The sequence below is a fragment of the Lissotriton helveticus genome, chromosome 6 (genome assembly GCF_964261635.1).
Source record: "Lissotriton helveticus chromosome 6, aLisHel1.1, whole genome shotgun sequence".
Classification (NCBI taxonomy): Eukaryota; Metazoa; Chordata; class Amphibia; order Caudata; family Salamandridae; genus Lissotriton; species Lissotriton helveticus.
Genome location: NC_136067.1, coordinates 1,644,230,639 through 1,644,257,510, shown reverse-complemented (window position 1 = coordinate 1,644,257,510; position 26,872 = coordinate 1,644,230,639). Strand labels below are relative to the sequence as shown.

General features: G+C 40.3%; 1 protein-coding gene across 4 annotated transcripts in view; it reads left to right on the top strand.

Annotated features, from left to right (window-relative positions):
* CCDC88A (coiled-coil and HOOK domain protein 88A) overlaps positions 1 to 26,872 on the top strand; it is an 822,041-nt gene that overhangs the window by 301,248 nt on the left and 493,921 nt on the right. For all 4 annotated transcript variants that reach the window (XM_078649494.1, XM_078649496.1, XM_078649495.1 and 1 more), the window contains exon 6: positions 24,696 to 24,779. In XM_078649494.1, the coding sequence (XP_078505620.1) occupies positions 24,696 to 24,779 (84 nt within the window). The remainder of the gene's footprint in view (positions 1 to 24,695; positions 24,780 to 26,872) is intronic.

The following is a 26,872-nucleotide window of genomic DNA, read 5'->3' as shown; positions in this document are numbered from 1 at the left end:
TCCCAAAATCTCTGTGAAGGTTTCTCTTTTAGCCCTATTTACATAATTATCAATTTTGAACAATCCTTCTGTATTTCTGTCAACATGAAAGATTTTAGGAAAAACAATCCCAACATAACAAGTCCCATACCAATGATCAGGAAGATTGTGGTAAGCTTTGTCACCACAAACAAAATAAATCCCAGGAAAAATTGGATCTTTTCCACCTTTGAATCCCCAACCTCCCATGATCTGATATGTATCTTCACAATTGCTTGCTCCCACAAAATAATTATCAAAAAGTGTATTGTCTCTTCTAATGCAAAGCTTACCACTAATTGGTTTATCTATGTGAATTGCAGCATTATCAAGCATTTTGCCATTTAACTTCTCATCCTCTTTTTGCCAGAACCTAGACTTAGTCTGCTTGACTATTTCATTTCTCTTGTAAATTGCTCTCCTCTCCTCAACTAGGTTCAAATATGTCTTTCCTTCAGCGCTTAATTTGCAGGTTAGATTGTTCTTGTAAGCATACTCATATGTAAGTTCGTTAGTGACAAGGAAAAATTCCCTCATCTGTTTAGCTTTTTTATGCTTATTCAAAGCACCCTCAATTTTTAAATTTCCAAAAATCTCGTCAAAATCTGAATAATAATATTCTATGCGTCCAGTTTGATAGAACAGACTAGCTAGCACACTGCATATCACACCATATGTAAGAGGAAGCATATTGTATGTCACTCCCTCAGAAACAGAAGCAGGTAATTTAACGCAGACGTAGCAATCTTTAGCATCCATTACCTTGACATATTCGCTCAAAAGCCTTGTAAATGTATTGCTTGAAAAATCACTAATAGATTTGTCCTGATGAATATTAGGTCGATGATCAATAACTTTGCCTGTTGCACTATGTTTGTTTTGACTAACTGAAGCTTTGCTTGTCATGTTGACTTTATGAAAATCTTTGTTAATTTCAAATGGAATAATAACAGCTAAAACTAACCAGAGCAGAATCAAAATGAGCACACACACCAGAGTCATCTTACAGCATCTCTTGCAAATGGAACATTTTGAAGTACTCTGTTCCATGACGTAAGGCATCTCTGATTAGTTTTGCCTCAAAAGAAAACAAAAATTATTTTAAAAATGAATTAATTAATTATTTACACCCCCCTTTTAAAAGAATTTTTTTTTTTTTTTAAACCTTAACAGTGTTTCTTCGACCTTATGTCACAAAAAAATTTTCTCAGCTAAACAAATTTTCTTCGACCTTGTGTCACCTAACAAGATTTCTTCAGCCTCTTGCCAAAACTAAAAACCAAAAATCCCAATTAAAATTTCTGTACTTCAATCATTATCACTAATCTCTTCACTGTCTTCTTCCTCTTGACTGCTATCGTAAATATCAATAACAGGTGGAATCACTAGATAAGTCCACTCAGGAGATTTATATTTCTGATTTGGCTTTATAATCCTCCTTGTCCTTCTTGTCACTACTTCAATTTTTCTTCCAACTCCTTTTCCAGAATCCTTTTGACTACTAATTTCTTCCACCTGCTCCTCTGGTTTTTTGATTAACCTGACTCTCAATCTTCCACCTGGCCAAAAATCTGTTTTTCTCAAGAATTTTCTTTTGGTTCAGAAACATTCGTTTCTGACTTCCAGGATCTTTTCTTCGCACTTCTACTTTCACCATCCACGTCACTTTCTTCAGAACGCAGTCTGAAACTTCAATGATTGACTCAGGAATTTTTCTATTCGGCAGTTTAACTCCGTCAGGAACTATACTTTGTCTTCCATCACTGGTACTCGGTAATTCGTCTTCCTCCTCTTCTTCAATTACCTTCAACTTCCCAGTTTCAGGTTTTCTGTTCCTTATTTCAGAGTTTGACTTCTGCTTTTCGATACTCTCCTGGTCAGAAATTTCAATTGATTCAGCTTCTCTGTCTTCCAAATTTTCAATAGAATTTACTCCACTTTTCTTCTTAACTGAATCTTCAGTTGTTTTTCTTTCTAACAGATTCTCTTCATCTCCAGAATCTATTTCAATAATTTCCAAATCTTTTCTTGTCAACTCTCCATTCACAGGCACAGGTTCCAGATGTCGACTTCTCTGTCGATCTTCAGAATCTGGATTCCTCTCACTTTCTACTTCAGAATCAGAATCTTCTGTAGAATCACTCTCATCATCAGAATTTTCAGGAGTAGGCACTGGAATAGTATGACTAGGATGGATCCACCTTTTCAATCCTCTGCACTTCACTGCATTTGTAGTGACCAGAATTATTTGTCTAGGCTTCTGCCACCTAGGAACCAGACAATTTCTTCTTCGATGTACTTTTGTTCTGACCCAATCACCAGGTCTCAAATCATGTGTCTGAACTTTCTCATCTGATTGTGCTTCAGTTCCCACCTGATTAGACACAGAAGTTACGATATCAGATAACCTTTTACAGTAATCCAAAATAGCACTGTCATTTATGCTTAACAATTTGCCTACAGGTACAAAAGCTTGCCTCATGACTCTGCCCATGAGAATTTCATGAGGGCTCAATCCTGTCTTTTTATCAGGTGTACTTCTCAATGACATTAAAACAAGTGGAAGAGCATCAGTCCACTTTACACCTGTTTCTAGACACATTTTTTCCAATCCTGTTTTTTATTGTCCCATTAATCTGTTCAACCACCCCAGATGCCTCTGGTCTGTATGCACAGTGTATTTTCTGCTCAATGTTCAATGCCTCACATATCAGTTTCATAAGTTTATTATCAAAATGGCTTCCTCCATCACTCTCAATAGTGACTGGAAAACCGTACCTTGGGATAATTTCTCTGAGCAGCAGTTTTGCTACTGTAATTGAATCACAATGTCTGGTAGGAAATGCTTCCACCCATCTTGAAAACAAACAAACAATCACAAGAACATATTTCAAACAATTGTGTAGAGGCATTTCAATGAAATCCATCTGCAATCTGGTAAAAGGACCACCCTCTCGACCTATTACCCCTGTACCTACAACTGATTTTCTGTTGGGGTTCATTTGTTGGCACGACAGACACCTTTGACAAAGAGACTCTGCAATCGTTCTAAATTTTGTATTAAACCAAGTCTCTCGGAAAAGTCTGATCATGGAATCTCTTCCAAGATGAGCTGGACCATGATACAATCTGGCCATGTCAGCAATCAAACAATTTGGTAAAACTATTCTGCCATCTTTGTAAGTCCACACTCCATCCTCATCACGTGGCCTACAATCTGCTCTTAACCACAAATCTTTTTCCTCATCATCTGCTTCGTTTTGTAAGTCCCTGATCTCCTGCCATGTCTCTACTGCTGTTGTTAGCATCAATGAATTTGAATCACATTCTTTACTTTTTTCCCGATTGTATGCACGACAATTTTTCGCACAGTATTTTGCAGTTTCATCTGCATAGGCATTGCCTTTTGAAATATAATCCACTCCTTTTGTATGTGCTGCGCATTTAACAATTGCAATCTCTCTTGGCAATTGTATAGCATCAATTAGTCTTTTGATAAAAACTGCATTTTTAATTGGTGACCCTGCTGAAGTTAAATAACCTCTCTGAGACCAGAGCTGTCCATAATCATGCACAACTCCGTACCCATACTGACTATCAGTAATGATGGTAACTCTCAAATTTTTTGATACTTCACAAGCACGAATTAAAGCAATCAATTCAGCCACTTGTGTTGAACGAATTCCTTCAAGACATGATGCTTCTTCAACATCTGCAACTGTACAGACTGAGTACGCTGCTTTCAAAACACCTCCCTCTGTCCTCAGACAGGAGCCATCCACAAAGTAGACGACATCTGATTCAGGCAAAGGTACATCTTTAATATCCTGCCTTGGTTTGGTGCAAAATTCCATGACATCCAGACACTCATGTTCCACCTCATTTTCATCAACAATTTCAGAATCAGGTAATAATGTTGAAGGATTCAAATTCAAGCATCTCGAAATGGAAACATTGTCTGCTCCTAGTATGATTTTTTCATACTTTGTCAACCTGCTGCTTGTTAAATGTTGAGTTTTACCTCTCGTCAGTAGTATTTCAACTGAATGAGGCACAAAAACTTTAACAGGAAATCCCATTATGATTCCTTTGCTTTGTTCAAGACTTACACTTGTAGCTGCAACTGCTTTCAAACAACCTGGTAAGGCTTTTGTAACAGGGTCAAGAACTGCAGAGAAATATGCAATGGGCTTCTTCAGATTCCCATGTCTCTGAATTAACACAGACAATGCACATCCTTCTCTTTCACTGCAATACAGTTCAAACCCTTTCTCATAATTTGGCATGCCTAAAGCAGGAGCTTGACATAAGCTCTTTTTCAGGTTTTCAAAAGACTCCAACTCAGCTTCATTAAGAACAATTGGATCTTTTACATCAGATTTTGTCAATCTCTGTAGTGGTTTTGCAATTACTGAAAATCCACTTATCCATTGTCGACAGTAGCCAACCATCCCCAGAAACATCCTGACCTGTCTCTGTGTTCTTGGTGGTTGCATTGCTTGAATAATTTTTATTCTCTCAACTGTCACCTGTCTTTTTCCTTTAGCAATTCTATGACCAAGATATTTCACTTCTTGTTTACAAAACTGCAATTTTGCTGGAGACACTTTATGTCCCTCATCTGCAAGATGGTTCAAAAGTATTATTGTGTCTGTCACACAAGTCGTCGATATACTGCACCAACGTTGACCTGCCAGGTAAATCTAAATCTTCCAAAGATCTTTTTAACAGCTCATTAAAGATTGAAGGACTCTCTGTATACCCCTGAGGAATTCTACACCATGCGAGGGTCCTACTCTGGAATCTGAAAGCAAAAATTTCCTGACTCTCTGGATGCAAAGGAACAGTAAAGAATGCATTGCAAAGATCAATGACAGTGTACCGTTCAGCATCATGTGGAATTTGATATAAAATGACTGCTGGGTTTGGAACCACAGGACAACATGGAACTACAATCTGATTGACTTTTCTCAAATCTTGAACGATCCTGTACATTCCATTCGATTTTTTAATTCCCATGATCGGTGAATTACAAGGGCTACTCTCAATCTCTTTTAAAACACCTTGTTTAATGAATTTTTCAATCACAGGTACAACTCCCTCGATTGTCTCTGCTTTCATCTTGTACTGAGGAATATTTGGAAATTCTATTCCCTGTTTCAGTGTAATTATTACTGGATCGACATGTTTCATCAGACCCATCTCATTTCCAGTCAAATCCCAAATCTCAGATTTCACTGTTTCCTTGAGCTCTTCTGGCAGATTTTCTTTTTCAAATGCAGGAAACAATTTTGTTTCCTCCGATTCCATCAGCATCATTGTCATCCTGTACAACCCATCTTCTTCCATTGTTTGCAATTCTACTCCTTCAGGAGAACAATATATTCTGCAATTCATTTTGCACAATATATCTCTGCCCAATAGATTTACTGGACTACTGTTACAAACCACAAACCTGTGCTTGTCTTTAAAATTTCCAATTTTGACAGGTACTGGGTCAGTTAAATCAGTTCTGATCTGTTGATTGCTTACTCCGACAACTTGGATGGTTTCCCCAGAGAGAGGTAGGTTTTCAGTTTCCACTGATCTAACAATAGAACGGGTAGCACCAGTGTCCACTAGAAAAGTGATGTCTACATCATTAACTTTCCCGTTTACAAATGGACCAGACTGGTCAACCTCAAGAGTGGCTCCAACAACACACTCTTCCCCCTCTCTCGGGCACCGTCAGTAATAACCATCAGAGTCACTCCCCTGTCCTTCTCTTAACAAAAACTGTTGTGAAGCATTTTGCACATTTTGCCTTTGGGATTTTATTACCTGATCATCTCCTTGAAATCCCACACCAGAATTATATTTTTGAGTTCCCCCACAATTAGGAAAAGGAGGCTGTGGCAATTGATTCTGATGGTGATTCACCTGTTGCTGCAGCTGTCGCTGAAGACTTAACTCGTTTAAATTCTGTTGCAACTGTAGCTGTCGCTGCAGATCAACATCACTCTGCATCTGTGGATTTAACAATGGACTTTTTAAATTTCTAGGTGGTTTCTTACATTCGTCCCTCCAGTGTCCAATCTCGCCACAATTAAAACAAGGTAATTTTTGCTTTAACTCTTCAACTTTGGGATTAAATTTCCTGATAATATTATTACCCTTAAATTTTCCCTGACCTTGATTCGAATTTGTAGTCTGAACAAAATTTGTGGTTTTATTTCCAAGATTAGCAATCTGTTGCTCAGCCACTTTCACTTGAGCCCACATTGCTTTCTCCTTGAGCTTCTTCTGTCTCACTTCTAACTCATCACTGCAGTATTTTGCTTTTCTCAGAATGTCATCAACAGAAAGTGCTTGCCATCCGACAATGCTGTTCCTAATCATATCTGCAATTTCTGGCTTCAGACCATAAACAAATCTGTAGATGAAATGACTCATATCCTTCTCATCTAGTTTTTCATAGCCACTGTATTGTTTAAAAATCAACAGTAACCTTTCGTAAAATGAATGAACTGATTCTTTCGGCTCTTGGTTTGTTCTTTCAATTTTAACCCAATCAACCTCTTTTGGTGGAATTTTGTTTTTCAACCAGTAAATCACTTTTTCATAAAAGTCCATTACAATTGGATTAGGAGCACCTGTTTCTTTAATTCGCTCAGGTTCTACTTTTGGCCAATTTATGGCTATTTTGCATTCTGTCCAAAGATCTGATGGGACAACAATGTCAAAAAATCCATCCAGATCAATCCACAGAACTTTTGAGACTTTGATGAACCTGTCTACCTGTCTATACCACTCAACAGGCTTCTCTCTCAGTCTTGGAAAATCATTTGTAAACAGTAATATATCCTGTCTTGACCAAGGGACATGAACATATCCTCCACCTGCAATCTCTCTCATTGGAAATTGTTTTGACAATTTTTCTAATTTCTCATCTTCCTTCTTTCTTGTCCATTTCACTCTCCACTTACTCAACTCTCCCAGTTTCTTGATGTAAACAATCAAATCTTTTATGTGCATTATTCTTCCCATTGAGTTCAAATTCTCAATGTCACCTTCTGAAAAGTCTAGTCTGTAATGTTTTGCAAAATTCTTTTGCCTGCTCAAATCAATTTCAAGTTCCGCTGCCAGTTCATCCAACTGATCATATTTGTTTTTTGTTTTCCACTGAATACTCTTGCAAATGAACAGGAGTTCATCATCTCGATAAAATTTTAAACTGTCAGGACCAATTGTACCAATTATTAATTCCTCCAAATTTGTTTTTAATTTTGCAATATCGAGTTTAGGTTTTGACACTCTGACTTCAGAACACTCAGCATCAGATTCTGCACCCATCGGTGATTTTGGAGATGAATCCTCATTAAAAGTCAGATCAGGCATTCTCGTTTTTGAAGAATTAATTTCAGATATGTCTGAGTAAAATTTTTCAGCAACCCTTTGAATTTCTGCATTTAAAGGAACAGTCAAACCTGGCTTATTAACTTCTCTTTGCTCAAAAACAGGCTGAACAGGACCAATCGTTACTGGAACCGTCACAGCTTCCATGCTTTTTGTTATCTGTCGAATTAATTCTTCTTTTGATCGTAAATACTCAGAAGAATTTCCAACTTCCACATTTCTGACTTCTCTTGTATAATTTTTTGGAGCTTCCCTTTCTCTTGGAATTAATGAAAAATGTCTACCTCCAATACAGACATCTGCATTTGTCTCAGTTTCCGATTTTCTTGGAGTTTCATAAGATTCAGAACTATTTGGGTAAATTTTAGAAGTTTCATTATCTGGAGGTGCACTCGGTGTGATTTCTGTAGAAACCATTGGAGTAGACCATGACCTAGGAGGTCTCAAAGGCTCATTTCTTTTATTGGAAGTATACATTTCTTCTAAAACTGCATCCTCAGTTTCACTCTCTATAGGGGCATTATTTTTCTTTTCAGTTCTTTTTTCACCAGGAGAACCTAAAACCATTTCTCTAATTAAATAGAGTCCTTCACTCATGCTTCCCTGTCTCCACATTGGCTTCCTGTCTTCATGTGTCTCCCTTCTGTAACTTGGTATTTTAGGAGGTCTTTTAATTCCACTTGCTTCTCTTTGTAATTGAAACATCTCATCCTCCCATTCAACTAAAGCTTCAAATTGAGTAGGTCTCGGTTTTGGAATAAGAGCATTCATTTTCTCTCTTAAATTTCTCAAAACCTTTACATTAAATGAACCATCGTCAGGCCAAGTCAAAACACCATCATCCTTAGTGTAGTGTTTCCAAATATCAAACCACAAAACAGTATGATAACCATATTCACCTTCCATATACGCTGCAGGTGTTTTGTACTTATGAAGTAATTTACCACCTCGCGTTTCGATTTTCTTGTCAGATGAAACAAAATTTTTAAGTTTCTGAAGCAACGTTGGCTTTTTCTCAACGTGTTTAAAATGATAACTCATTTTTAAAAGTTAAATTCAATTAACAAATTTGTTCGTAAAATATTTCCGGGATGTACCGCAAAGCCAGCCAATCCGTGCGCGAAACACACCAACAAGCCAATGAGAGTTGAGCTACGTCACTTTTTACTCAACCAATAAAAATAGAGATTTTCTGAAAAACCAATCGACTTACAGTTCGTCAGAAATTTGAGAACCAATCAGGACACAGTTTGTGACGTATGTCACCCAATCACAGCGCGGCTCTGTGACGTACACAGCAGCTGCGGTTTCTCACTTCTCACTCTTAGCGCTCACCCCTCCTTCACAAAATCTTTTCACAGCGCCATTTTGAAAACGCTTTTTCAGTGAAAATTTATTTTAACAACGACAATAAAGACTCATCTGTCTGTTTCTCTAACAAGTGACAGAATTTCAATCACTCAAGTATTCTCTTGCTCGGAATAGAAGGCGCTATTCCCATAGAATATACATTTGCCAGTATAGTAATCTTTTTACTCTACCCTTCAAACAAGTAATTATGAACTCATTTCCCTCAGAACGCACAACTAAGTGACTGTTCGAAAGTTCCACTTGAACATAACTTACAAAACAAACTCGCACTTTCACACGGAAAAAGTCCCTAAATTCAAACACACATGAAATCCGTACAGGACTCTCACCTGTTTATAGAAATCATGCACCGTTAGTAGAATAACGACGTTATCTGTACAGGACTCTCACCTGTTTATAGATATAAAACATGTACCCCTACAGGACTCTCACCTGTTTATAGATAATCATGCACCGACGTTACCCTACCCTTCACTCGAGCTCGAATATATACTAATACTTTTATCACAGTGAGTTTTATAACAGGCTCTCAGTCCCTATACTCATGCTGTTCAAATTTCTTAGAAAATCCTCACTATACAACATTCACACCTAGCCCTAAAATGTGTTGCACGGCCACAACACTTGTGATACACGGCGATATCACTACTCTGAAACAGATCAAATGCCCTGTGTGACTACCTTCTCATCACACAATCTGTACCGGTACAACTCACATATAGCACAAAAAAAAACTCAACATGTGTTAAACATCAATCCTATATCCATACCATAACACATTGGTTACCTTTAGCAACCATCAATCTCTGCTACCAGAAGAATTGATCCAGCGGCCTATAGTAAATATGTCATAAGCAACGCTACCTAACTCTATAACCTATTTCATAAAACACTACTCTAACTCATGGACCCATTAATCAAATATGACATATTTTGACCTACTGAATCAGGTGGCCAAATTAAACTTATATACAACTTATTTACAAAATATATACAACCGCGGTAAAAGATGACATCATTTGAACAAATCCTAACTATCTAAATGACCACCATGGCGATGGCATCTAGCTAATAGTAACCTGCGCTCCTGAATAACCAAGACCAGCTTGTTTCAAAAGTAAGATTTTTATTAACTAATTTTAGATTGTTGAGAATATAATTTTTATAAATGCAATTTTATTAGAATCATAGTAAGCATAATTGAAAACATCATAGAAAATCACAGTTTTAAGTAAGAAATTATAAGTTTAGCATTTTAAAAACCTAAGTCCCTAGCTAAGCTAAATAAATGGAAATAAAGTAAAGTCTTTAAGGGTTCTTACGTGCTCCAAGCAAAGTCCGTCAGCACGACACCCTCCTCCGAAAGTTGAAAAGCAGCAGCGAGAGCCATCCATAGGGCATGTTTTTTTTTATACCTTTCTACGCTAGCTAATCTAAGTAAAGGAAAATTTTCTGCAAAAGTCGATGTCTCATTGGTCCGAAAGTGACAAGTGACATGTCACCCCATATTTCAAAACTTCCATCTCGTCATATTCTTTGAGACCATTGTCTTTATTGTACGTGTTCCAAAACTTCCTTAGTTTGCAACAAATTTGAACAAGAGTTCTCACTGGTTTCATTTCACTTCCTCGGATGCCAAGTTATCAAATGTTCTTTCTGCCGGTTTCTGACCTTGGCCACGTCCGACAAAAATGATGACAGCGCTTCTTCATTGTTCAGTGAATGTAACTTTCATGGAAAACTTTAGGGTGGACATCGTGCTTCATGCAGAAATTGAATTCATCTTTTAGCAAACTCGAGCAAACTAGGCCCAAAAGCAGGCAACTTATTTTTCTAGTGTAAAACAAACACAAGGAAAGTATTAATGAAAGAAATATTATTTTATTCTGTTTCCACCCTTCGTTTACTAATTGATTAACCCACCCAATTAGTCTAATGTTACCTAGCAAGAAGCAAACAAATAAAGCAGCATTTTATATCTACCAGTCTTCAAGAATCCATGAAATCTTATATGCACCTATAATAGTGGAAATGACATCACATAGACAAGGAAAGCAAAATAAGCACATGCCACTTTTAAATCTGCTGCAGTTAGTAATGACAAAAACGAAAACAACAAAATTAATTTATTATTTTTGCACGAACAAAAGATGCAACAATAATGCACGTTTATGAGCACACATGTTAATGTCCCCGTGTGTAAAGTTTAATCTAGATTGAGTTAGCATAACACATCACAAATCATTAATATTATTAATTCATATTATGGAAGTGTGACTTCTCGAGTTTAAACAAAATTTTATTTTCTATCTCGCTTCATCATTCCAACAGCAATATCAGGAGGAGATGGTATATCTTTCTTCATCACTAATATCTGATCTACAATTTATGATAGACTACCGAAAGCGTTTCCTACCAACATTGCCTTCGACTATGCAGACTCCTCCGTGTGCTGCAAAGTCCCCACCTGTGCAGCCATCAACCCTTCAAGCTCCAATGCCATTACTTCTACCTTCATCTACGAGCCATTCTTCACAAACCTTTCCCCTCCAGGATCCTCCATCTTCATATGATGCCAGAGAGGAGGTTGAGCTGCATCAAGCTCAGAATGAGGGGAATGACTATCTTCTGTCAGCGTCAACATCTCCAACTCCGCCTCCTGCGGATTCCCCTCCTGAAGACACAGAGCGCTTCCATAACCTTCTTGAAAGACCAGCAAGGAGATTCGAACTTTCCATGCCTACAAAACAGACAGATTGTTTTCTGTACAATTTTAAAGAGCCCTTCCGAAGGAGCATCAGAGCTATGCCCATTTTCAACAACATCTGGGATGAAGGCACAAAAACAATGACAAACCCAGCCACAGTAGCTGCTGTTTTACCACCCCTGGATAAGAAATACACTGCCCCGGATGACTCTCCTGCAGGTCTCCTGGGCATCCCAAACGTGATTCAGTGATTATGCAAGCGGCTCAGCGCCTTTAAAAAGCCCTCTGAAACTATTTCGGCACCTCCTGACAAAGTGGGTAGTAGCCTTGATAACATCTGAAAGCATTTTTCCTCAATGTCAGCGTCTACAGTAAGGGTGGCAAACTCTTTGGCTGTTCTTGAGAGTTACTATCATCAGATGTAATCGGAAATCACCCCATACATCAACAAACCTCCTGATGATGTAAGGGCTGAAACCAAAAAGATTTTGCAGGAAGGTGAGCGCACTTCATCTGAGATCATTGTTGCACTATGGACATTCCTCTCAATTAGGAGCATATAGGGAAAACGAGGGACTCAGGTTACCCTCCACTCAAAGTATTCTTAACAACAAAACCTGGTCCTGATTATCAGAGGTACTCGCTTATAACATCACCTGCCTTCTACTGTGTGGAGATATATTTAATCTACAACACATGTTACCTTCCTAGACAGGGTGTGTCTCAATTCTATTTACTAAAAAGTCCTGTGTGTCTGTGTCTGCGTGTATTACTATCTTCTAAACACTGCACTTGGTGTTATGGAAAAATATGTGTGAGGAAGGAAGGACCCTCTCGGGAGCAACCACCAGGGAACTGCTGACTGGTGCTCGTCAGTTTGTTCCACTTATCATTGGTTCCTTACAACCTTTAACGAAAAAGATGTGAAAAAGTGTAAGTGATTCATAAGAACTCAAATGTGATCCTAACTACTTACATCTAAATTCACCCAACCCCCGGGGTTAGAGAACCGCTATTCGATGCTCTATTCTGCTAAAAATGGGTTAGATACCACTAGCTTAATGATATTCTTTATTTGTTGCTGGGTATCTACTCCTATTAAAACCCACACACTCCTGTTGAGCTTCGTTTTAACCTATAAGAAGCCAACATGTTTCGTTGCCTGTCTTACTTGTTCGGCAACTTCTTCAGGGCTGGGTTTTTTTTTGCCACACACTGCTGTAATTTTCAGCTTTAAAATCTGTGGGTGGCCACTCGCTGGCATACCTGTGGCCACCAATCTACCGGAAAACAAATGTATGTCCTCATGTATTACTTGCGGTCGCTGTACGTCAACCGGCACCTTCAATAGGCTGCTGCTCTACCGGGCTCCCGTTCCCTGCACCATGGACATTGCCAGTACTGGTTTTCAAGAATTAGCAGGTGCTGCAGTTTTAAGGAGACAGGGCAGGCCCAAGTCCACCTACTTTAGGACGGTGGTTCAAAGTAAGATCTTAGATCTTTCTTACGATGTTGAAGTCCTCTTCGGCAAACATGTTGATGATGCCATCCAGGCCATCAAAACAGATACTGACATGGCCAAATCATTGGGAAACCTACAATACAGGAAACTGCCTTTTCAAGGCGCCCAGGGAAAAGTACACCCTACCTATAGAGGAGGCTATCAGCAATATCGCTACCCAGCATATTCAACTGCTTCCTAGCAATTTCGTCCTCAATGCCACCAAAGACAACCACCACAGGTGGTCTATACTAGACCACTTCCAAGGGGAAAATTGGGACGGCAAGGAGAGGACAGTGGCCGCCGTCATTGACGAATTACAGGCACCAGCTACTCCCCCACTTCCTGCAACTTACCTCGGAGGGAGGATAACTAGTTACCTTCAACACTGGAAGGAAATCACAACAGAACAATGGGTCTTAGACCTGATTACATTTGGCCATACATTAGAATTCATCCAAAAACCGCCCCCAATCACACCCCAAAACTCCACACAAAACATCTGCAGCTCCTCAAGTTGGAGATCAAAACCATGCTCAGTAAAGGAGCTGTAGACCAAGTTCCTCTAGCTCAGAAAGGGAAAGGTTTCTATTACCATTTCTGCTTGGTCTGAAAGAAGTCAAATGTGTGGTGACCGATCCTGGACTTGAGAAACCTGAAAACCTATCTCAGGAAGCAGCCTTTCCACATGGTGTAACACTGCTGGATATACATCAGCTTCTATATGACTGTATGTCAACCCTCGACCTCCAAGATGTGCATTTTCATATCCCCATCCACCCAAAACACAGAACATTTTTAAGATTCACTGTAGCCGGCAGCCATTACCAGCTCAAAGTCCTCTTCTTGGCCTAAAATCTAGCCTTGCATTTTCAGAAAGTGCTTAGCACCGGCAGCGGCTTTTCTGAGACAACAGACACATCAAGTTTTTCCCTAACTCAATGACTGGTTAGTCAAAACACCTTCCTGTCAGGCCGCACACAGTTCAACAACCACCTGCATGAACCTCTTCAGTAAGCTGTGCCTCACACTGAATCCACAGAAGCCAGTTCTTCAACCATCGCGAAGAATAACATTTTGGGGCTACACTAGATACAACACTCAACAAAGCATACCTCACACCAGAAAGACAACTAAATCACTCTCCCTAGCAAAAGTGGTTCAAAGAAGAAAGTCATTTTCTGTTTGCATCTACAAGTCCCTCTTAGGGATGATGTCATCTTCCATTCCTCTAGTGCCATTCCACCATCTGTGCATGCCCTGGCTGCAAGAGGAATTGGACGGAAAGTGGATACAAACTACACGATCTTTCGATGAACTCATCGAGGTCACTCCGGGCATGATCAAGGCCTTGTCCTGGTGGACACAGCGAGCACATCTGTCAGTGGTCTGTCTCTTCTAACTTAAACTTGTCCTTTGGTCATCACCACCAATGCTTCCCTAGAGGGTTGGGGAGCTCATCTCCGGGGCCTACAAGTCAGTGGCAAATGGCAACCTTCTCAGCTACTTCTCCACATCAATCTGCTCAAACTCTAGGCAGTACATTTATCCTTGCAAGCTTTTCTTTCCAGAATATGAAATTCTGCAGTGCTCATCCACACAGGCTATACTATCATGATGCACTAAATCAACAAGCAGGGTGGCACAAGATCTCACCCACTATACCAAGAACCACAAAATATCTAGGAATGGCCCATCCATCACACAGTGCATCTGCAAGCAGAATATGTCCCGGGGAAACAGAATACCATAGCGGACACTCTCAGTGGAATGAGAACCACTTGCCACTTGTGGAAAATCGATTAGAACATTTTAGAGAACATCTTTCACCGGTGGGGCAAATCAAATATGGACCACTTCGCAACATCCAAGAACCAGAAATGGCGGTTCTACTCAAGCTGGCATCCACAACCGAGATTGTGGGGAAATGCGTTTTCGATCGCCTGTCCTGGAATCTTTGCTCCAGCCTTTCCTCCAATTCCTCTCCTCCCAAAAGCCCTAGTGAAGATGAAAGCTAAGCCACGCAGGATCATCCTCTTAGCTCCAGCATGGCCACACCAGAATTGGTTTGTGGAGTTAATCCTCCTCTCAGAGAGATATCTCATTCGGCTGAAACCCCTACTTTCTCTGCTAACAATGAGCCAGTGCCAAGTTCTGCACCCGGATCCCTAATCACTTCACTCGTCAGGCTGGCTCCTGAAATCAAAATATTTGGGCATCTAAACATTATGCTGGAATGCAGGGACATCTTAGCCAGAGCTCGCAGTACAAATAAGACTTATCGTCTCAAATGGAAACAATTTTGCATCTGGTGCCAAAGTGATAGTTTACATCCACTTTCATCTACAAAAAATAGAACTCCCTCCTTATCTTCTGCACCTGTCCAAATCTGGTTTTGCTCATGTGACAATTAAAGTTCACTTAGCAGCCATTTCCCACTTCACACGAGCAGCCACATAACCATCATTATGGTGCAGCAAACTCATCAAACAATTCCTCAAAGGTTTATTCAGGGTCTTCCTGCCAGTGAGGCCTCCTCAACATCTTTGGCAACTGAACACTGTACTTTCACAACTAAGGAAAGACCATTTTGAATTCTTCCACAAAGTGGATATTACATTTCTGTTCTGGAATGTAGCTCTACTCTTGGTTTTAATGCAGCCAGAAGAGTTAGTGAGATAGAGGCTCTCCCCATTCAAGAACCTTTCCTTCAATTTATGGATAATTCTTCACACAAACCTTAAATTTATTCCAAAAGTCCCATCAGACTTGAACCAGTATTTCTGATAACCTTTTTTCCCAGACCCTAAGAAGCCAGCAGAAAGTGCATTACACTCTTTGGATGTCAAAAGGTGCGGAAAGTTCTACCTAGATTAAACAAAAAGTTTTCACAAATCTAACCAACTATTTGTAGTGTTTAGCGCTCAAAGAAAAGGCTATCCTCTCTCAAAACAGAGCATAGCTAGATGGATATCCAGTACCATTCAGTTCTGTCACCAGAAAGCTGGCACGCTATTGCACACAACGTGTGCTCATTCTACTAGAATTGTGTCCACGTCAATTATTTGTTTGCCGGTGTGTGTCTCCAAGAGATTTGCAGAGCACTGACCTGGAAGAATAGACACACTTTTTTGCAGCAGTGCTGCTTGGAAGCGGCAGTTCAATTATGCAGCAGTAGGCCAAACAATATTAGGGCATCTTTTCCAGTGAAGGTGAGCCATTAACCTGTTCCCACAATCTTCTTACCCGTTACATGCATTTGACATTGGATTTATATGCATTGCTGCCAATATATATATATATATATATATATATATATATATATATATATATATATATATATATATATATATATATATATATATATATATATATATATATATATATATATATATATATATATATATATGTTTTTCCTTAAGCAATCAGTCCCAATTCAGTGCGCGCTTTTCACAGCAGGTGCCTGGCGTCGAGGTCAGACTTGACCTTGCATATCAATTTTACAACAAAAGATCGCTGCACTCCTCAGGTCACTTGTTCAGTAATTGTAGTTTATTCAGCACAGTTTCCACCAACAAACTGTGCTGAATAAACTACAATTACTGAATAAGTGACCTGAGGAGTGCGTCGATCTTTTGTTTAGAAAAAAACAAATATATATATATATATACACGTATGTATGTATGTCCAATACTGTAGTAAGAAAATAAGTTAATTACCTGTAACTGTAGTTCTCTAGTTTTAGAATCTTTTCATAGATTCACATGCGACTCACCCTCCTCCCTTGGGAAGCTCACCTTCTCTTTATGGGGTGTTTATCTACATTTGTGTTCTAAAAATCGGAGGGACTGGAGCTTCTCACAGGAGTGTTCCAAAGGGTGGGGCAACCTGATCGATTTGAATTTGAGTTTGGTCTCTGTTTTTAAAATGACTATGATATGTTACTGCACTAAAGGGCCTGGGGCCTTTTGTAGTCTATACATATGATTCCACTGTTTTTCTAGGGTACTGTGGGATTCAAGCATGTGAATCTATGAAATATTCCAGTGCTGGAGAACTACAGATAAAGGATAATAACTTATTTTCTTTCTGCCTGTTGCTCCTGACACCTGTTGTTTACGATGATATATTACATTCATATATTATGTACCTCTTTTCACTATTTTAAAGAACGCTTTTGCTTCTATAGCCAACGTCAATTTCTACAAGTACTGACAGTTTGCCGGTAGCATGCTGCCAGCGTGTTATTTCTTGGGTGGTATAGCAGTCAACTGCACCAGTAAGGCATGAGTGGTGGAGCTGCTATCCAGGGTGGGTAGTCTGTTGGTCACCACAATATTCTGAACAGGAGGCTTGGGGAGTCTTGTTATTGGTGCCTTTGCTTGTACTTTTGCATGGTAGTCTGATGGTGTTAACTTGTGCTGCCATTATGTTGGAAGAGGACTATTTCTTGCAAAATTCCAGTGATTTGTTTAAAAATTGCATACTTCGATATCCTGAAATTTGTGAACAAACTTGACATTTGGCTTTTGCTAGATGCGTGGTCTTAGACAGCATGGCAGCTGGTGGGCTTTGAATGGTATTTAATTACCAAGTTGAGTGCCAGTAAAAGCAGAGACTCCGGTAGAATACAGTTGAGTGTGAATAGTGAGAAAATAAAGTAGGTCAGAGTGAAAGATACAAACTCAGAGAATATTGTTTTTGCCTCTGTAATATAAAATGCAAGTCAAATTCTACATGCATTAAATCTATTCTTCCCACTAAAACAAACTTCAAACCTGTATGAGCTGTATTTGCCAGATGGTTGTCTGCCTCAAATCAGACAAGTGGAGGGGTCTGAAAATCATCAGTTCATCTTAAAGAGAAATTTGAATACAAAATAGGAGCTTAGTTGAGAGCATGATTTTTTAAGGGAAAAAAAAAGCTTACAACCTTCCATTTTCAAGCCGATATTTCTTACGCAGTTTAATAAAGGGATTCCTAGCATTAATGAAACAAGCCGATATTTCATACCCGGGTAATAAATGGATTCATAGCATTAATGAAATAAGCATTAAAAATGCAATAGGTCTCGCCTTTGATTAAGTTAAAGCCATTTGGTTTGCTATGGAATACCATTAGCAAAGCAAATGGCTTTAACTTATTCAAAGGCGAGACCTATTGCATTTTCAATGCCTGTTCTTTATTATTGCATAGGATAGCACCTTGAAATACATGAGTCCAGAATGGGCTCTGTACAAATACCTCTTGCGTGCATGATTTAATAGAATATTAATGTTCCGCCAAACGCAATGAGAATCTAGGCCACGCAGGATGCACATGACAACTGACTTGCCTCTTAGTTCATTAATGGCATCCTCATGAGGGTGGAGAAACGCATAAATGTTTCTAAGTTCAAGTTTTAAAACTATCGCTTTAAATAAGTACCACTTAATACATCGATATTATCGGATGCACTTAGGTGAAACACTTCCACATGCTGCAGCAATGCAAGCTACGCCCCTGCTAGTGCGTAGTACAGATATATGTGCAGCTGCACGTGGGAGAAGGCGAGTGGCTCTGTAGGGGTGTTCTATGGTCTTGTGAGGTGTGGAAGCTCGGAGAGGCGGATCCAAAACACTGGGTAGGGTAAAGACTTGGGCCGGCAATGCACTGAGATAACAAGCACCAGCACACACATTGCACGAATAGAGCCACTGGTCGTGCTATGCACTAGCCCTGCGTTAATCTCTAAGCTGAGCACATCACCAATGGCAGAGCCCGATAATCAGCACACCAATGAGGAAACTGCAATGTGTTAACGGTACGAAGCAGCCTTCGGGGCACATATGTGCGCAGGGGGGGGGCCCTGTGGAAAGCCTAGGGTGAAGAAAATAGTGGCTGGAGGTGGAGGCAAATTTAGCATCACAGTGTTGTTGTCAAGCACAGTAGGTTGGGAACCTAAACCTAGGAACTCTAAATACAGAAGTAAACATAGACAACAGCGCAGATTAATATAGGTGTCGCAAAGAGCCGTGTACACGAATAAAACCCGCTGCTGGCATTTGTTTCCCACCTGCGGATCAAGAGACCAAATGACCTGAGGGCAAAATATGATGTTCGTTTTCCTATCAATTGAGCACTACAACTGAAACACCTGTTATTCAGATTGCTTAAAAACGGCAAGACTGCCTTTAACTCCTTAAGTGCTGCCGTCGGCCAACGGTCGTCACAGGCACTACCTCCCCAGTGCTGCGTGCGACCGCTGGACGTCCAGTTCAGCACTGGATAATGGACAGCGCAGCACTGGGGAGGTTTATTTACGAAGCTCCTAAGGTGTTAAAGTCATTCTGCATACAAGCTAGATGCTGAGTGCAAAGCTCTAGAGGTCTCGATTACCCTATGCCAGGAGTAAATAACCAAATATATTCTGTGTCGCCTACATTCACCATGGAGTAAACCAGAACTGCATGTTCAGTCAAGATCGCAAAGATTATCAGTCCTAAATAAGATAGGGACTAGCAAGAGACCTTTAAAAGTTTACAGAGTGCTAAACAAACTGCCCTGTTTATATAAATGTTCAGTGCACAAGCTATTGCGCGGTTTCCTGTTAAACGTCGCTCTCACAGTACCTCGCGCACCGTGCTCTCCTGTCGCACAGCGAACTCCTCCTTGTCTTTTGGGGTCTTGACTGTGACTTTGATGGTGTCGGGGCTTGGGCCGGGCTCCAGAATGCCTTCACTTTCGGACATGGCGCAGGCTACAGGGTAAAAGAAGAGACGCGAAAGTTTGTGTGGGGAAAGTGAATAGGACAGGCTCAGACCCTAACTTGCGTGAAGCTCGGAAGACAGCCGGAATTGCTTCTCGCAGATTAGGAGGTAGTTCGGATACGGCTGTGCGTCTTCAGCCCCAGCAGCCCATCACCATAGAGCGAAGCATTGATGAGTAATCAACACAAAGAGAGGACCAGCACGAAACCCACAGGCCGCCATCTTGGACAGGAGTTCGAAAGTATCCCTCTGGCTCATAATAACTTATTCCTGGACACAATTTATTCTGGCTTACAAAAAAACTCAAACAACGTCCACGAGCTACATTTTTGTTCGTAGTGTTAATATAGTGTTATTTCCGAAAAAGAAATTATGTTTCTAATAAGTTTAATAACGAGTTAAGTTTTATGTCCGCAATACACAAGCTGATGTGTTGATATTTCGTTAGCCTTTAATGAAAGAAACTCTAAGAACTGTCCTTCTTGTTTCGACTGTGAACGATTCACCCTTTATTATGGACTCCAGACTCAGTTTAAGAGTCATCAGTGTCTGTTTCCTAACAACGGGTGTGTCATCGTATCGCGCCGATGCACTGCAAATCTGGAACTACATTGCGCATGCTGCACCCCTTCACGGCCGTCATAAGATTCTTTGCGAAATTTAGAGACTGACCCATGGAAGTGGGGTGTTTGTGCCCAGGATTTGGTGGGTGGATGGGTGCGCATGATGCCATGATGAATACTTTACAAGGGAGCGCTCTTCAAATGACGTCACGCAGGGAACTTACTAGAAATGGAGCATTGAAGAAACAAGTGCTCGCGTAGACTTTTTTTCTTTCTGCTGTCCCACTTGGACGGCCTCGGCCTGCTTTCCTTTGGTTTGTTATTGTTATGGGGCCATCTGTTTGACCCCATAAAGATAACAAAGCTTTTACAGCAGAAAGAAGGCAAGCCAGTCCGTCCAAGTGGGAAGGCAGAAAAAGAGAAACAATATGTCACCATGACCTCTTTCCTAATGGCTGGCCACCGTTTAGCATAAACGTTGACGCCGGCCAATGGGAAAGAGGTGCGGGGCTTAAAGCCCGCTAGTGAAAGCTCCTCAAAGTCATAAGATCTCACCAGCGAGACTGCGCATGCGCAGCCTACGCAGGCTTCGACCTAAAAAGCAGAACTTGGTATCAGCTTTTAGTACATGAAGCTACTCACTCAGGAATGGGAGCTAGTTGCTAATCAAATCCTCAGAAATGGTAAAGAGTGTTAGGAGTGTGAGCCCTGAAAAGTATAGAAAGTAATTGAAACCCTTAATATTACGGCTGAATGCGGGAAATGTGTGTTGAATCTAAATCCATTATGCTACTGTAACATTAACCCCAAGAAACTGTGGGTTAAAGAAGTGAGGCAAGGCCTTTAAGAATGGCTCAAAGAAAATTACATCAGAGTTGACTAAAAAGAATTCTGATGCCTGAAACTAGAAAAACATGTTTGCACACATACCAAGAAGGTATCATGCCAGTGCAACTATTGGTTACTTCTGAACCAAAACACTGGGGGTGGATCAAAGTATCCCATGAAAACAATGTTGGCATGATCAAAAATGGAAGGAACTATGTGATGATCGCCAAGTTAGTCATTTAGAAAAACAGTGAATCCACTGTTTGACTGTGCTTTATGCAAATTATACCCTGGCATTTGAGACCATGATATGGGCCATACCGAGTGGAGATATGGAGAAGTTGAAAATAAATACTGTTCTGAAAAACAATTTTAAAAACTGTACAAGAGCACAATACTGAACGTAAGAACAGAGCTGGAGGACCAATGAAGTGACCATTTAAACCATGATCCCTTATTGCAGCCTCTGAAGAATATAATAATAATAAGTGGAGTGACAAGCCCCACCTCACTAACTGAAAATATTTGTGTTTAAAACCAGAACCTTTTCAGCACTGTAGCGTCTTTTAGAAGCTGCAGGTAAGAGTTGAAAATAATGGAAGCAGATCGCTAATAAAAACAAATTGAAGATAATGATGGTGGGAATACCAAAAGAAAAACAAATAACTAAGATTTTAAAATTATTGGACAGTTCTTGGAAGAGATGAATCCCCAATTCTCTGGGGATTATCAATGATCAATAATATTAAAGGTTCCTGGACATCCTGCTGTGAACAAATGCTAAAGGATGAAATAAAGGTGGAGATACATGACAGAGCTGAGGAGGGATAGCAAAAACATCAGACCGGTTGAATATTTGGAGAAAAGTTCATGAAAGCAGCAGGGATGTGGAATTTCTATAAGCCCGATGGACAGGCATTATTGTTTGGGGTCATGGGCAAAACATTTTCATGTGTATTTTGTCCTTGGGACAAGTAGGCCTAGCCCTTTGCAGCACAAACCCTTTGGCTGCCAATTTACTATTCCACAGTATGGATCAGGAAAGGGCACTGTCTACAGTTAAGGTAATATTTTTGCCCATATGTTAATTCTGTTCAAACTTGTATTTATGGTTCATTAATTAAAAGCCTTTATTATTAGGGTGAGCGCTATAAATAAATGATGTAAGGCACTGAAACAACTACTGAAGCAGAGAGAGAGAGAGAGAGAGAGAGAGAGAGAGAGAGAGAGAGAGAGAGAGAGAGAGAGAGAGAGAGAGAGAGAGAGAGAGAGAGAGAGAGAGAGAGAGAGAGAGAGAGAGAGAGAGAGAGAGAGAGAGAGAGAGAGAGAGAGAGAGAGAGAGAGAGAGAGAGAGAGAGAGAGAGAGAGAGAGAGAGAGAGAGAGAGAGAGAGAGAGAGAGAGAGAGAGAGAGAGAGAGAGAGAGAGAGAGAGAGAGAGAGAGAGAGAGAGAGAGAGAGAAAAAAAAAATATATATATATATATATATATATGAATGAGAATTTAATAAACACACAAGGTCACGGTCAACACCAGACCACATTTGGGGCCCAATTATTAAAGAAGGTCTCAAAAGTGCACCCATGGTATATGTCCTTGCATTAAGTGTAGCTATACGACATTTGTGAATTGCCAAGAGTTTTCAGAAGTAGGACAGGAAATAGTACTCCTAGAAAATATTTGTGAACTGCATTTTAGCATGAACAAATGTGCATGTGTAGATTCGCTCATTGGAAAATCTGTGTTTGCAAGTTCACTGTCACTCCAACCACTTGTTTCCCAACTCTGGAAGAAGGTTTACGCCTGCCATTGTCAAGAGTGTATTTCCAACATTTCTCAGTATGGGAAAAGACTAGAGAAGAGTTGTTGAAAACCCTCAAAACATGCAAGTTAGTAGGTTTGCACAGACTCAAAAGGGCATTGTAACCCTGGAACTATTGCCTACCACTACCATCAGCCTCAGTATGTAGATATGCGGAAACGTGGCAACATATGGGGATTGCAGGTATTCAAACACTACTATGGTATGAGCACTGACATAATCAGAAAGGCTATTTCAGAGCTCTTATATAATGAGATTGCTGCCATAATTTGTCGCTGCACTACATGGCACCACAGGGGCAAGTGGATTTTGTTACAGGACAAGTAGATTTATGATGCAACCTGCCCCATAAACAAATAGATATTTTACTAAATTCCACACCCCTGAAGTAGTTCCTATTGTTAGCCGACTGTGAACCAGAGTTATGCTAGAATCGGAGGATGTCTTCTTGTCTGTTGCTGAGAGGATTAGTACATGCCCATCAACATTTGTGATCCAGTGGCATTCACCTCCGAAAAATGTGCTAAGAACCTGAATTGAGGACGCAGGCATCTCAAGAAGAACATTTATATAGAAAAACATGCTGTTGCGAGTTTTTAAAGCAGGTGGGAAGAAAGAAATTTCCAAGCAGTTGAAAGATTTCATGCAGATCTACAATGAGGACCAAAACCCTCAGCCATTCATGATCTTACTACTACAGTAGACAAAAGAACGATCGTCATTATTATGAAATCCGACTTCTGTATAAAGTGATTCATATAAGACAGAGAAAAGCAATGGGTTAGAACCATGAGTGCCACATGTTTACAGAAAAAATCTTTACCATATGTTACGCTTATTTGCCCCTTTTACCAGGCACAGTAAAAGTAACACTTGAATAAATAAGCTGGCATTAGTAAAGGGAAGGTAATAACAATTCAGTTCCTCCCGACTTTTCAATTCCAAGAGATCCCAGAGAGGGTGGTTGCTGGTTTCTGCAGAGAAACATTAAAGCATGGAGACACTGAGATAAGAGAAAGTAAAAGACACTGAATCAGCCACGGTCGGTCGATGACAGCTTGGAACAACACAAGAAGAATGCAGGACCCTATAAAAGGGTATGAAGTGTCAGGACCCTATAAACGGGTATGAACTGCTGTGAAACAGGATACAACCTTGAAATTGACGTTGCATGCATGTGGCCGTTCAGAAATGATAGGCCATGAAGCTAACACAGGGCAAAAAAGCCACCCCGAGAGATAACAGGTGTAAGAATAATACTGTCTTTCTCATCTGTTACAATAAAAACATTGAAAATCGAGCATGACCTAACTACTTATGTCGGTGATGCAGAGATAAGGAGTGGAGCTAATGCATAGAAATGGAGGCTCGCACACTGTGGGATCCACATTCTTTTAAAGTCATCACATTCTTTGTTTGAATCTTTTTCTTTTCCTGCAGAAGCCAATACCCAGTTAGTTGTAAAGGAGGTAGTGAAAGGATAAAGAGCACTATAATCACATAGCAATTGTAATGAAATAGCACTTTTTCCTGTTTTTATCTTAGTGGCATGATTAGCTGAGACTGTATGGGTTTGATGAAACTGATATGAAATGGTTATGGTTTGATTCATAATGTACAATAGTGACAAAGTGATCGTTGATATTCCCATGTTCCATAGTTTGTTTCATAGTAGCTATTAAATTGAATGTACATTTAGGAGTCGTTGTAATAATTAATTTTGTCTACCTGTTTTAATTTCAGTGTGAGAAAAAAGAAGAATTTATTGAAAGAATCCAAGGTTTAGATTTTGATACCAAGGCTGCTGTTGCATCACACATTCAAGAGGTATGTAGTTCATATATTTATTTCTTTGAAATGTTATTTTTGATCACTTTAGGCTGAAGGGTCAGTTTTGGAAGCACTATGCAAATGAACGGCTCTAGGATGCTTGATTCCGGTCCAGGGAAGACATGGCTTGGCAGTTCGGTCTGGACTGTTCCCATGAGGCACAGGGTCAAGACTGATTTGCATATGGCCATGTCTGAACTGGGGTGGCTTGGTTAGCAAAATAACAATGGATTAAACCCAGATCTGTGACTGGGGGTGAATGTTTTGCCATTGTGCAACATTCCGTCCATCATCTTGTATGTTTTGCTGTTCACCCTATGTGGGAAGGGTATGCCCAGACGTGTGTCCCATGCTCACTACTCCACTGGAGTCAAGCTATCCTGGCTGAAGACGGCTGATAGCCAGAAACTGGTCCTAGGATGCTTGATTCCGGTCCAGGGAAGACATGGGTTGGCAGTTCATTCTGGACTGTTCCCATGAGGCACAGGGTCAAGACTTGATTTGCATATGGCCATGTCTGAACTGGGGTGGCTTGGTGAGCAAAATAACGATGGATTAAACCCAGATCTGTGACTGGGGGTGAATGTTTTGCCATTGTGCAACATTCCGTCCATCATCTTGTATGTTTTGCTGTTCACCCTAAGTGGGAAGGGTGTGCCCAGACGTGGGTCCCTTGCTCACTAAGCCACTGGAGTCCAGCTATCCTGGCTGAAGACGGCTGATAGCCAGAAACTGGGCCTAGGATGCTTGATTCCGGTCCAGGGAAGACATGGCTTGGCAGTTTGGTCTGGACTGTTCCCATGAGGCACAGGGTCAAGACTGATTTGCATATGGCCATGTCTGAACTGGGGTGGCTTGGTGAGCAAAATAACAATGGATTAAACCCAGATCTATGACTGGGGGTGAATATTTTGCCATTGTGCAACATTCCGTCCATCATCTTGTATGTTTTGCTGTTTACCCTAGGATAAGGCAGGTTGCCACATTTTGAGTAAACTGCAGCTTGTAAAGAAGTTAGCTAGCAGACCTATGTCCAAAGCATTAAAAAAATCAACTTTTAGGTGATCAGTGCTTGAACCAGAGTACTCCTAGAGGATCTGGGGAGTATTGGTAGGATTTCCTTAATCGCCCTCAGCATAAATAAGTAGCTTTGTGAGGGTTTATTAATATGAGCTGAAAAGGTATAGTGTCAAATGTTATGCCAAGGTTCCGAGCAGTTGAAGAGGGGATTACAGCACTGCCACAGGCCACCAACTGGAGAACCAGATTTGGCATATTCAGGCACCTCTGCCTTATTCACATTTAGTCTTAGAGAATCCGAAGACATTTTGTTGATTCTGCAGAATATCGTTGTTTGCATAAAAGCAAAGGCAGACAGGACAGATAAGGGTAGCCAGGGGTAACATAGTTGTCAAATAGTGGGGAATCAAGGGGGTCAGTGAGGTGCATAATGTGTTTAAAATCAGAATGAAAATAAGTCAGTGACACAGCTTGAGAGTGTTCGTGTAGAAAGGACGAGATCCAGTTGTATACTGTGCCATTGATGCCGAAAGTGTCAAGTCTGTTTGGCATGATATCAAGAGAAATGGTATTGAAAGCTGCTAAAAGGTCTAAGGGAATGAGAGCAGATAATCCACCATAGTCTAAGATCTACTTGATGTAAATTATTGCTGCAATCAGCACAGTCTCTATACTGAAATTAGGGTGGAAACCGGACAGGTCATGACCCTCAAAATTCTTAGACAGTTGTTGGTTTGTCAGCTTTCAGAAATGTTTGTTGTCAGTGGTAGCAGGAAGATGGGCCTATAATTAGAGAGGACTGAGTGGTCTATTAAAGGCTTTTTTGAAGGTCCCTTGCCAGAGTTGAGTGAAGTATTGTAGAGCAAGGTCACTAATCGAGCAAGAGACAAGGCACCTCCTTTAGTGATCTTTACAGGGCATAGATCCAGGGAAGAACCAGATAAAGTTGCAATAAGAGTCAAAAGAACGTTATCACTGGTTACAGAATCCAAGCATAAGCAGACAGAAGCTGAAGTTTGTGAAGAAAGAGTAGAAGAGGACAGGGATGATGCACAATTGAAAGCCATGTC